The sequence below is a fragment of the Austrofundulus limnaeus genome, unplaced genomic scaffold, assembly GCF_001266775.1.
Source record: "Austrofundulus limnaeus strain Quisiro unplaced genomic scaffold, Austrofundulus_limnaeus-1.0 Scaffold366, whole genome shotgun sequence".
Taxonomy (NCBI): domain Eukaryota; kingdom Metazoa; phylum Chordata; class Actinopteri; order Cyprinodontiformes; family Rivulidae; genus Austrofundulus; species Austrofundulus limnaeus.
This window is the reverse complement of record NW_013952768.1, coordinates 7,469-20,014: the sequence shown is the minus strand read 5'-3', so window position 1 is coordinate 20,014 and position 12,546 is coordinate 7,469. Positions and strand designations below refer to the sequence as shown.

At 38.5% G+C, this 12,546-nt stretch overlaps 2 protein-coding genes across 2 annotated transcripts in view; one reads left to right on the top strand and one right to left on the bottom strand.

Moving 5' to 3' along the window:
* The window catches only part of LOC106528259 (membrane-associated guanylate kinase, WW and PDZ domain-containing protein 1), a gene marked incomplete at its 5' end in the record, with an annotated part of 43,469 nt that extends 39,290 nt beyond the window's left edge, over positions 1–4,179 (top strand). The window contains 1 exon segment of the mRNA XM_014023384.1: positions 972–4,179. Within this exon segment, the coding sequence (XP_013878838.1) occupies positions 972–2,074 (1,103 nt within the window). The 3' untranslated portion in view covers positions 2,075–4,179.
* A 1,687-nt stretch (positions 4,180–5,866) lies between these two features.
* Positions 5,867–7,349, bottom strand: rho (rhodopsin). Its single transcript, XM_014023398.1, has one exon. It carries the CDS (start codon positions 7,278–7,280, stop codon positions 6,216–6,218), a length of 1,065 nt encoding a protein of 354 aa, XP_013878852.1. The 5' UTR covers positions 7,281–7,349; the 3' UTR covers positions 5,867–6,215.
* Positions 7,350–12,546: the final 5,197 nt, after the last annotated feature.

Sequence of the window (12,546 nt, the reverse complement as noted above, 5' to 3'; positions counted from 1 at the left end):
GTCTTTCACAACAATTCCCTTCTTCTCTAAGTGGATGTACTGTAAAACAGCCTCTTGTCTGTTTTATTTGTTTTCTTCTCTCTACTCCTTTTCTTTCTGATTGTTGCTGGGCTCTTCCTCCTCCTCCTCCTCCTCTCTCCAGCGATGATGGCTCCTCATCTCGCTGTTGGTACAATGAGGAATGACAAGATGGGAGAGCCCTGTTTCTACCTAATGGGCCAAAATCAGACAACGGTTTGTAGCCAAAAGTCTGTCCCAGTTCGCCCTCCCTGCCACCATTTCCCCTGCTTCCCCCTCCTCGAGTTATACACACACCCTTTCAGCTCATCCTTATTGCATCCCGCTTTGTGTTCGTGTACGGATGTGTTGACGCCACGTCTCGTCGTGCTTGAATTAAACTTGACATAATGTAACTTCTGAGTTACATGTACAAATCCTTTCTCTTTGCCAACGTAAAAAAGGGATTTATTTGATGCCATTACTCATCAAACGCTGCTGCCATAGAAACCCACATAACTTTTCATCGAAATGCATATTTTATTGTTTGTGTTTCTGTTTAATTTTCTGTTCGTCCAGTCAGTGTACATCTTGTTTTAAATGACTTCCTAGGTGCCTGCTGTCTCATTGATAACCCCTTGCCCTACACTTGCTGATGTGTTGCACCTGCTGACATCACCTTGCGTTTCAACCCAGAGTTGTAACATGCAGAAACACTTTTAGGCCTTTTTTATTTGTGTCACTGGTGTGTTTTTTGTGTGTGTGCAAACCACTAAATGACCATTTAGATTAGGTTGTTTGTTTCTGGGATTACATGAAGGATATGAAGCAATGCATATGTCCATTTCTGCATTGATTTTGTTTTTGTCATGCCAAAGAAACTCACATAAACCGAGAGTGTGTGCAGTTCATCCAAGCAATTCCCTTTATAGGTGTTTGTTTTCAACGTTTGTCCTTTTTTTCCTCTTCTGCAGACGGCAGCAGTGACGGGCACCCTCCCACACCCGGGGCACAAAACACTCCGGAAGTGAGATTCTTGACACCCAGCAGCCAATATCACATCTCATTCGAGTCCAGTTATCCACCAGACCTTCACAAATCATCATGCCTGGAGGAGGCTGCTCGTGGCCGAGGTATGGACAAGTACAGGGACAGGGCTGGTTCAAATCAGATGGAATTCCAAGGCCGACAGTTTAACCCCCATCATCATTACACTTGGAATAATAATCACAGTCAAAGTACACCCAGACAGCAGTCCCCCGACAGTAATGGCAGCAACAGTGGCAACAAGAAGAGCAGAGGCCGTAAAGTCAAGAAGTCTGAGTCCGAGAGTGGCATCTCTAAACTTCTAAAAACTCTGAGGAAGGACAACTCGGGGAAAAAGGCCGCAGCCGCCGAAAAACTAAGAGGCCGAGAGATTTCGAGCAGCAGTTCCACTTTGGACGAGAAGTATCTTCGACAGCGTCGTGGTTCCCTTGACCGCTCGCCAACCCGAAAGCGCGCCTCGTCTCCGGATCGTCGACGGGCAAAATCCATGGACCGCAGGGCGGAGCGAGGGCATCGTGACCGCACGCCCGAGGGAGAACACGACGACGGAGGGTTCCTCTCGGTCACCCCCGAACGAAGGTTTCACGAGCGGAGGCTTCTCAAGGACTCGCAGATAGCTGGGCGAGTCAGCGAGGCTTCAACCCCTGAGCGCACCAACAACAGTGCAGATTCCTTGTCTCGTTCCAGAGGCCGCACGTACGATAAAGCCACGAAAAACGGCAACCTTCTTAGAGACTCTTCCTCGGAGAGAAGGGAGGAACGACATCGCGTGAATGGGACAACGGGGAGACGATACAAACCAGAGCGGGACTCTTCCCCTGACAGCAACTACAGCCGGGACGAGCTGAACTATGCAGCAGCACCCAGACTGAAGGACTACTACAGCATGATGAAGAACAACGCTGCACACAACAATGCTACCTACAACAACACAGGCCATAACAATAACACAGTGGGCCGCAGCTCAAACCACGTCCCTGAACCCAAGAGGAGGCTGTACAAAGAAAGTCCTAAAGACCTCAGCATCTAGCAGAGGTCCCCCCCCACTGCTCTCTCCTCTATCTGTGCAAACTTTGTACCATACACTGGAATTGGACTTCTGACAATACTAACTCTTATTCTTTTTATTTGGTTGAATTGTTTATTGATTCATTTGATTGACTAACCTACTTGTGGTCCCAACCCAGAAATTAATAAAACAGCAGGAGTACAATCCTTCTATCAGTTTCTACCAGTTGTGTTGTCATTGTTCTAGTTATTTTGAACATAACAGAGGTTGTTGTACTGTAGTAATGGTATTGTATGTGCCTGCATATGAAACCAGTGATGTTGCTTTTTTGTAGACATTGCTGACTTTAAATATTTGTTCCCTCCGAGGTATGAAAAAAAATGCTTCCATTTGTGGTAACTTCTAATTAATGAGCTTGTTTTTGTCTTTTTCCACTCTTGAATTGCTTTTACTGAACAAACTTTGGAACAAGATGTTGATGGTTCACAATGGAGTCAAAGAGAAACAAATCTAAATTTAAGATTGGATGACAACGCTAGAGTTTTAAATTATATAAAAAATAATAATATATGGAAATAATGAATTTGCTCTTTATTTATTTTTAAATTGCCACATGTTTTGAGCCAGCAGCGTTGAATCATTAAGGATGTGTGTTGCTGTCGCCCCAATTGTGTTGCATTGAAATGTTTGACAGCTGTTTGCTCTTGAGAGATGAACAAATCACAAAAGCGAATTGAAAGCTGGCATCACTTTTTTCTTTAGTATCCTTTAAAATGGAAATTTTAGGAAAAAAACTTTCCCCGTTTGTGCACTGATACAGTAAACAAAGAGGCCTGCCTCTCGTCCACCTCTGGGGGAGTTGTTCTGTCCTGTGAGGAAATGACAGTCAGATTTGTTACTCAGTTGAGTGGAATCATTTAGTCTGCATTACGCCACAATACCAGCTGAAGCTGCCATGAAGTACGATTGTGCAGATATGCCAAAAAGAAAAAAAATGTAAATTATTTCTGTGCAAGATGCATGTGTAAATTAAAATGTAGTGTAACCACTTTAAATGGTGAGTGAGAAGAAAGGATAAGGAAACACGCTGTAATCCCACAGTAATAGGTGGCCCCAATCCCCTCATACTTATTATGTCCACATTTGAAACCCTGATCCCCCCCGCCACCACCACACACACACACACACATACACACACACACACACACACACATACACACACACACACACACACACACCTCCTGGGTCCTGACACACACAGAGCTGCTGTAATGGTAACATATGAAGAGTCCTGGTAGAGGAGACAACTAATCTGCCATGCTGAGCCATGCTGTCACGCCACTGGAGTCTGACTGCTGCTTTTATTTTTTTCCATGTGTTTTTGTGTGTGTTTTCTGTCTTATGTTTTGTTTAAGAACTAAAACTATATATTGGGTAAACCACAAATGCATTGTTCCATCACTGTTGTCACCATGGTACTGTAACCAAGAAAAAAAAATAACTGTAAAAAAAAGGAGAGTTTGGCCAACACCTGTAAAGAGTTCCCCCAACACTGTAGGAACACGTCAAGAATTAAAATGTTGCCTTTTTCTTGCACAAAAAGAGAAATTTATGAAAACCCCTCAGCAGAGAGGAATGTGATTTTATGTTTATATCTCTGAAATGGACCTGATGATTTATGGTAAATATGTTGATTTACTCCGGATCAGGTATGTAAAGACATTTTAACGTGAAAGACTGTATGTGGTCAATCAGAAGCTGATGGTTTGATTATCTCTATGGTTAGCCTGCCTTTGTATTATAAAGCACTTGTATGCAGTCTGTGTTCTTTTCAAGCATTATTTCTTGCAACGTGCTCCAGACATAATGCTGTCTCTGTGTTGATAAAAAGCAGTACATGTATATGGGCCAATCTTTTTTATATAACTATGCATATATAAATACTACATTGTTCATAGCTTTATTTGACCCATGAAGCTAAACATAACATTAGTCAAAGTACAAGTAGATGTGGACTTATCCAGCTTCTTTTCCTTGAGATGGATTACAATGTATATGTAGCTATCAAAAGAAGTCTGTGGATGCTATTTTTATTATCAAATAAAGTTTTCCATACAAACTCAAAATGGTTTCAGTTCTCTGCACAAGCGCACATCTCGGGAGAGGCCTTTGAAGTCGAGTCTGATGCATCAGTTGCAGTCACGCTATGTTACAAAATGTATCATTACTGACTGTAGAGCTAGAGCAATATTTACTGGGGTTTAGCCTGCACACACAGTATTTATACATTTAACACAAAAGTAACATGGAAATATTGTCTCAAAATGGTCATTTCTGAATATTCCAAAGATTTAGCTTTTTGCTTGTATTGGCAAATTAGTGTTGCATGTTATTCATACAATCACAGACAGGCTTTTAAAGCCTGTCTGTGATTTTTTTTAAAATCTTTTAAGATGCATGTAATTTCATCTTAGTTTCCTATAATTTTGGGGGGTCTACCTATCTTGAAACATGCAACTGTAATTTTACAAGTTTGATGACGTAATAGACCAATGAGTGCTTAATAAATTATAAAACAATGCCTTCTCTTAACCAAGACACACAAAAACTTTAACTGTATAGGCATGACACTATAGTGTACCACTGGTACGACTGAGCATCTCATTTAGTACAATTTAACCAACTTTAGATAAAATATGAGTGGACATGTAAGACTTGTGTGGCTGTGATGAATATTGTTACATTTTAACTGGCATTTACTTTCAAAACACAACCTCCTTGTTTTATGCAAACAAAATTTAAATATCTTTAAAATACAAAATATTAGGATTTGAACTTAGACTGAAGAGGTTTCATCTTTCAGTGCTAAGTTGTCACAAAATAATACAATATTTTTTTCTTAAGTTTGACCTCAACTTCTCCGGTAACATATCATTAAACATTGTAACGTTATGGCTGCTGTAGCTTCACATGCAGGTAACTGTAGAAGGGCTATAGATTTTTTTTAAAGATCCAGTATACTTTAAAATAATTCAACAGTGGAAGAAAACTAAAACTATCACTTGAGTTTTACCATTCTACTACAAGCCCTAAGAGAAGATACTTTTTATAGCCTTGAAAAACTTTGTAACTTTGTAAAAGATAGTTTGTAAAAAAAAAATTATTGTCCCTCAGTTATTGTTGCAATATAGCAGCTGCAGTCACCACAAAATACTTTGGGGTTTATGTTTTACAAAGTAAGTTTGAAAATTATTTAGATTTGCAGAGAAATTGTATGCAACATTTAAACAATGTATACATCTGGTGATTACCTTTTAAGGTTTCTGATTAAATCTTTGAATAGTTTTTTTATTTATTCTCTCCACCTTTGGTTTTCCACAGTAGAGATGTGGTTTATGTTCATTACCTTTGTATTAAGGTGTCCTTTAGTAATTACAGCTTAGTATTAACTATAATTTGTTGTTAACCTCAATAAATAATGCTCACAATAAGACAAAGCTGGTTGTTGTGTCATGCACGTTTATCCTGGATTAGTGTTATAATTCTTTTCAGATCTATGTCCAAGGTGACCTATGATTAAAATGAGATTAAATGCATTCACCAACTTGTAAAAAATCCAGCTATAGTCTAAGCTGCTGTTTATTCTAAAGTTCTGATACAAAGGAGAAGTATACACTGACATAACAAGTAGAAACTGACTCCAGACATAAATGCATTTTGAATAGGTCAGTCACATTTATTTGTTTAATTAAATATACTACAGTCATATGAAGTTTTCCACCCAAGTTAGAATTAAAACATAAATCGGATGAGTCATTTGCAAAGTGCGTTTTATTTTACGTTGCCTTGATTACATGCCTCTACATTCAAAAATAAGCCAGTTATCATATAGGATCCAACTGTAAAAGAATAGCATTTTTTTCCATTATTCTGAGGAAAAAAAACATCTCATAGATTATTTAGTTGGATATTCTGTACATACAGGATCAACTCTGTAATGGGCCGACCTTTCCTGCAACTGTCTTTAGGTTGAACCAACTGGTTTGTAAAAATACAAAAAAGGATAATATTTCTGTAGACGTTAGCCTTCAGTCGTTTCCCTGGGGGGGCAGAAGTCTTCTTCTTGGATGGTAGATTTTTGACCCTTCGCTTTGTGCTCTGTTTATGCAGGAGACACAGAGCTGGAGGAAACAGAGGAGGCCTCGGTTTTGGAGGCAGTGGTGGATGCTCCTTCCTCCTCTTCGAAGGGGTTCTTCCCGCAGCACAAGGTGGTGATCATGCAGTGGCGGAACTGCTTGTTCATGCAGATGTAGATGAGTGGGTTGTAGATAGAGGAACTCTTGGCAAAGAAGGCTGGGAGGGTCATGAAGAGAGGTCCGAACTCAGAGCCCTGATGTGTGAAGATATACCAGGCCACTCCGGCATAAGGAAGCCAACAAATCAGGAAGGAGATGATCATGAGAACGACCATGCGGGTGACTTCTCTCTCAGCTCTTTGGGTGGTCTCGGACTCCTGCTGGGCAGCAGCAGCCTCCTTGACAGCACAGAGCAGACGGCCGTAGCAGAAGAACACAGTAGTGAGTGGGATGAGGAAGTGGCAGATGAACATGTAGATGACAAAGGACTCATTGTTGAAACCCTCTGCCCGGGTGTAGTAGTCGACTCCACATGAGCACTGCATGCCCTCAGGGATGTAACGAGACCAGCCGACTAGGGGGGGCACGGCACAGGCACAGGCCATGACCCAGGTGAAAGCCAAACCCATAATAGCGTGGTTCTCACCAAAGCGGAAGTTGCTGATGGGCTTGCAGACAACCAGCCACCTTTCAATAGCCAGCACAACCAGTGACCAGAGACCGATCTCACCACCAAGGGTAGCAAAGAATCCCTCCAAATTGCAGCCAAGGCGCCCTAGAACAAAGTAGCCATGCATGGAGGTGTACATCGTTGTAGTGAATCCTCCGAACACCATGAAAAGGTCGGCCACCGCGAGGTTGAGCAGGATGTAGTTTAGAGGGGTTCGCAGCTTCTTGTGTTCGATGGTGACATAGAGAGTGAGGAAGTTGATGGGGAAGCCCACAAGGATGAGGAAAAACATGTAGGCGCCCAAAGCAGCATAGGCTGCTGGGTTGACAAGGTAGTACTGAGGGTAATCATAAGGACTCCGGACAATCCCAGTGGTGTTTACCATAGGGACATAAAAATAGGGTCCCTCTGTGCCGTTCATGGTTGCGGCTTGCGGTTGCTATCAGCCCCTTCAGTTGTGTTTCTTCTTGGCTGTTTTGGAGCGAGACAGAGATGGACTGCGCTACAAATGGATATGAGGGCTACGGTCGGGCTTTTTAAAAGGCACACCTTGGATTATCACTTTCCAAATCTGTCAGCACAAATTGATTTAGGCCACAGCTAATATCTAATCCAGCCATCACTGCAAACATAACTGATCACTCATCAAGTTATTAAGGTTACACCTGCTTATTCTCATATATGAGATATGAATTAGGTGCTTATTTTGAGAGCATGATTATTTTAAAAGTGTTGACAATCTGTTTGAGGGACTCCTGAAGGCTGCATTTGCTAAACAAATAAAGGTGTGCAAATTTTTATTAGGTTTTCATATCAGCTTTATTTGTAAGTAAGTAAAGTAAGTAAAGTTTTATTTATATAGCGCCTTTCACAGAAATAAATTCAAAGGTGCTTGATGTTCAGGGAAGGGGGGAAGGGGCAGTTAAGAAGGTCATGCAGCAAACACAGTTGCGCTACCTTTAGACAAACAGAAAAACAGAAAAACTGAAAACCACACAAGGGAAAATTAGGAAAAAAGCAGAAACATCATATTGTATCAACACAGTGACACACTTTGGTGTTTATGAAAAAACCTCTGCATAGAGCAAGTTAATTAGCCAGAGGAGTAAGTGAGTTTTAAGGGGGCCCGAAGAATTTTGTAAGACTTCTTTGAAAAAAATCCCAAGGCCCAAGTCTAAACCAAAGTGCAACATTTTAAAAAAACCTTTCAGAAGTTCACTAAAACCTTAATTTCTTCGAATCAGAAGAAAAACAAGTAAAAACATCAATTAAAGTCAGTTTTAAAGGTTAAACCTTTGACATTAGTAATCAAAGGTGTATCGTAACTATAATACATTTACTTTATCATAGTAATTAAGTAATTTTTCCAAGGATCTGTAATTTTACCAAGTATTTTTTTAATCATAACTTACTTTTATTTTGTTAAATTTAAAACACAACCATGATACTTTTACTTCTTTGTGTTAAAATTTAACACCTCATTATACACCACAATTTTAAATATGATCGGAACTCATCATGAAAATGAGCTGTTTATGCACTCAAAAAAAATAAGTGTTGAATTTATTTAACCAAGTTATGTCAGTTGGATCCACTAAACAAGTTAAGCTAATTGAGCAACTACATATTTTCTTTTATAAAAAATAGTAAATTGATTTACTTTCCTCAACTTACTCAAATGCAAAAATGTGACGGTCTAAAATTCCTTATACAGCACTTTATCAAGTCCAAAAACTTCAAAGCACTTTACACTACAGTCATTCACCCATTCATAAACACATTCTTACTTTACATTGTAGCCACAGCTGCCCTGAGGCACACTGGCAGAGTTGAGGATGCCATACACTGGAACCAAACCAAACCAACAACTCACTGCAGGATGAACCCCTACCTCCTGTCGTTCCCATTCTTAAAGGAATGCAGATCATCCACTACCTTTCGCACCAGACAAATTAGCTAACGTCAGAAAACTGTGGCATCCATCTTGAATTGTGTTTTGATTTCAAAGTCAGCTGTAAAATACCAAATGAAAACTTTTATAAAGTTTCATAAGAATTTGCTCAGTGGTTCCTGAAATACTGAAATATTTTCTGGTAGCAGACACACAAACACAGGAGCCAACCCAGACAGACACAGACATAAGCAAAAACAGAACCACCTGCTTTCACTCTTCAGGGGTGTGCAATAATGATAGACCAGGATCCACTACTGTCAAGCGTTTTTGCTCTGATGCTAAAATTTATGACAATTTATGACAAGCTGAAACTTAATGGACCATTTCAGAATCCCTCCCTCTAAATGCTTTTCAATTAATAATAATAAATGCATTATCAATAAAGCATTATTATTTTTTTTGAGGGGGTGGGTAGGAAGACATAGGAAGAGAAGAAGAAAAATGCAATCGAAAATATTTACTTATATGAGTGTTAGTACTGATTTTTGTACTGTCTGAATGTAGAGCAGAGGCCACATGTTTCTGAGTGCTGGAGCATCTTAGCTGTCAGTAAAGAGCTCAGCACTTTCCTAATGGGCGTTGTATTAAAGAGATTTGGAGCTTATGGCTGTATTCTTCTCCCAAGCTTGTAATGGATTTAATGTTGCAAAGGGTCACTCTCACTCTGAGGGATTCAGCTTTACTAAGATAAAATATTACATTCCTTGTTTTTTTCCCTCCAATTATCACTTCATGATTGGTTGTACATAAAAATGTCAGTGTCTGAATTGGTTGAATGTTGTTTGTTGTTTTTGTCATCTATGTCCCGTCCTTTTTAAGAATCAAACAGTTTGCTGTGTGATAATCTTCAATGTTTGAGAGAAAATACTGCAAATTGAAGCAAACTTAAACATTAGCCAAATTCGCTATGTTTTCATGTTTATATTTAGTTTTTATTTATGCTGTCCAACATAAACAGTGAACAACAATGAACAGAATATTCTATGTTGATCAAGGGAGCTGTTCAACTGCAAAACACCTTTACAATTTTTTTTTACCTCACTTTATTTTGTTTCTCAGCTGTTCGGTGGGGATTTCAAACTGCTGTAATGGCACTAAAGACCACCACAGCTTTGTTAATTCAGAATTTTTGCACATATACAGTTAATTAACATTAGAAATTATAGCTATTTCATCTGAATGTAGAGTGACATTAAGAACTTAGAGAAGATAGATTTGCTTTTCCAGAGCAAACTGTGCTCTCTAGTGGAGACTAAGAGAAACTGTGTTAAACTGTTAGATTGCCTATATTTATTTAATCCTCTTGAGTCAAGTAATTCAGTGCATAAAGAGCTGCAGAGCTGTCATGGTTAACAGTTTTTCAAAAATTCAGGATACTGAAAAGTTTTATCTTTAAAAATATAAAATCGTTGCTAAATCAGTTTAATCATACATACATGCATACATTTCAATACACTGGAAAACAAAATGAGTAAAGAAAGTAAAAATGTGTGCATTTAACCATGGAGATGTGCTGAATAATATTATAAAATTCTGTTTTTTTTTCTGTAAAATGTGGTTTGTTGTTTCTCTTTGGTGTCAGTTACATTATTTCAACAATTAGTTTGGGTTTTAAACCCCAGAAAAAGTCCATTTCACTAAAGAGACAACAATATCTTGAAACAATAACATTACGTTAACTGAAAGCTCCAGAGCAATAAGCTGTTGAAACCTTTTTATAGACATGCTCATACTTATGATTGTTTTATTGAACGATTCATTAAAACAACACCTGGTCTGAAGACTTTGCAGAATGCTCATTAGAGTTTCCACATCAACAATATAATTTTTTCCCAATGGCATGTGACCTTTCTTTCATCTCCTACAGTATTATAATAATAGATAATTACTGAAAATATAGTGCTTTGCAAAAATATTTGTCTTTGTAGGTTTTTTTTTTTTTTGCCTTAAAACTTAATTGAATTTTTAAACTGATCAAAAGCAATAAATATCGAAAAAAGTACTTTTTTGTAGGTTGGGAGCAAATAATTACTTTATTGACCAAAATATGTGAAAATAACATTAATAATCTAATGATTCGGGCTTTGATCCTTCCAAATATTACATTTAATCACCTGTTTATGGTTTAATAAAAATAATCCTGATAAAGTAGCATTTGAAACAAGAACTCTAGGTGAGACTTTAAGCAGTTAGGAACCTGTTAGAATAAAACTGGCTCTATGTTTTCTGCCCACTTTAGGACATTGGACTAACTACACATATCTATTAACCTGTTGATTCAATCCTTTACTAGTTTATCAGCAACCAACCTAAAATGCAGTATTTGTGTTTTCTAATTCTGCTAATCATCTATAATTGTTATATATATACGTGTGTGTGTGTGTGTGTGTGCGTGCGTGCGTGCGTGCGTGCATGCGTGTGTGCGTGTGTGTGTGCGTGCGTGCGTGCGTGCGTGCGTGCATGCGTGTGTGCGTGTGTGTGTGTGTGTGTGTATTTTTAGTTATTTTCATATTTTTTTCAGAGGCAAGAAATATGTTCATAATGACAAATTTAGCTACAAATTCTAATACTAATTGAGATTAAAAAAATAAAAACACTTTATTTCATATTACTCAGAGCAGGATCAGTCACCCACACTTACTTTTGAAACAGAAACAAACAGGAACCAACTGTAAAAACTCAAACTCATAACTTGTTCATGAGACACATCTTGGGAAAAACAAACATTCAGTACCATTGCTGCTGAGCTGTTTCACCTTGAAAAACTGCACAAACGAAACCACAGATGCATCTGTCCTCAGAGTGCTGTCAAGTGGAAAACTCATGGTTTATTTGCACAGGTGTTTTCATTTCACTCTCTTTGGTTGCTTCTGCTCCTCTGTCCATGAAGACACTTAATGAAACAAATTTTAGATGATTACAATTGAAACTCAAAGAATTAAGGTAGATTGACAATACTGGAGTTATAAGTAGAGAGAGTTTTACAAGTACTGTGGAATGTGTGAAATTAAAACTAACCTGCTACCAGTTTCAAGTACAGTAAGACTCATGTCTTCTTCTGTATGATGTATGTTTGGGGTAAGAAAATATCAGATGAACCACTGGATAGAGTTTAATAAATTTCTCAGAAAGGTAATTACATCTACAACTATTGGAGTCAATCTCACTCAAAATGGTCGCAACAACTATAAGCATTGAAAACACAAAACGATAAGTTCAAATTTAGTTTTGTAGCTGAAATTCATTCACGCAATACAATAAGTCTTATCCATAGCACATCTATGCTTAAAACCTTTGTCATTAGCTGTTGGCATCAACCCTGTTCGTCTCTTAGCAAAATAGCTCATGAACCACAGAGCAAATTTTTATGAAACTTTCAGAAAATAGTCCAGAAGTACATCTGCAATGGATTAATTTAGGAATCAGCTCACTTCAGCAACCACATAAATGACTGTAATTAGGTACTGGGTGTGGTAGTATCTGAGAGTCATCTTCAGCACATTTTACAAAAGCTAATGCATGGTGTGAAATCTTGCATGAGATTGTGCAAACTGCATTTACTTGGCTTGCCCAAAACGGCAATAACGCTTTCTTCTCACCATAAGAGCTACAGTTTCATTTAATACACAGCATCTGTATCCCCTGAATAACTGGCCTTCTCTTTACTCTTGCAGACAAATTCACTGGTTTCTGTTTATATAATAAGGAGCAACCAAAGTATGCCTCCTTTGGT

Coding starts and splice junctions, on each gene's coding strand:
- rho (XM_014023398.1), bottom strand. CDS start 7,280: ATGAACGGCACAGAGGGACCCTATTTTTATGTCCCTATGGTAAACACC.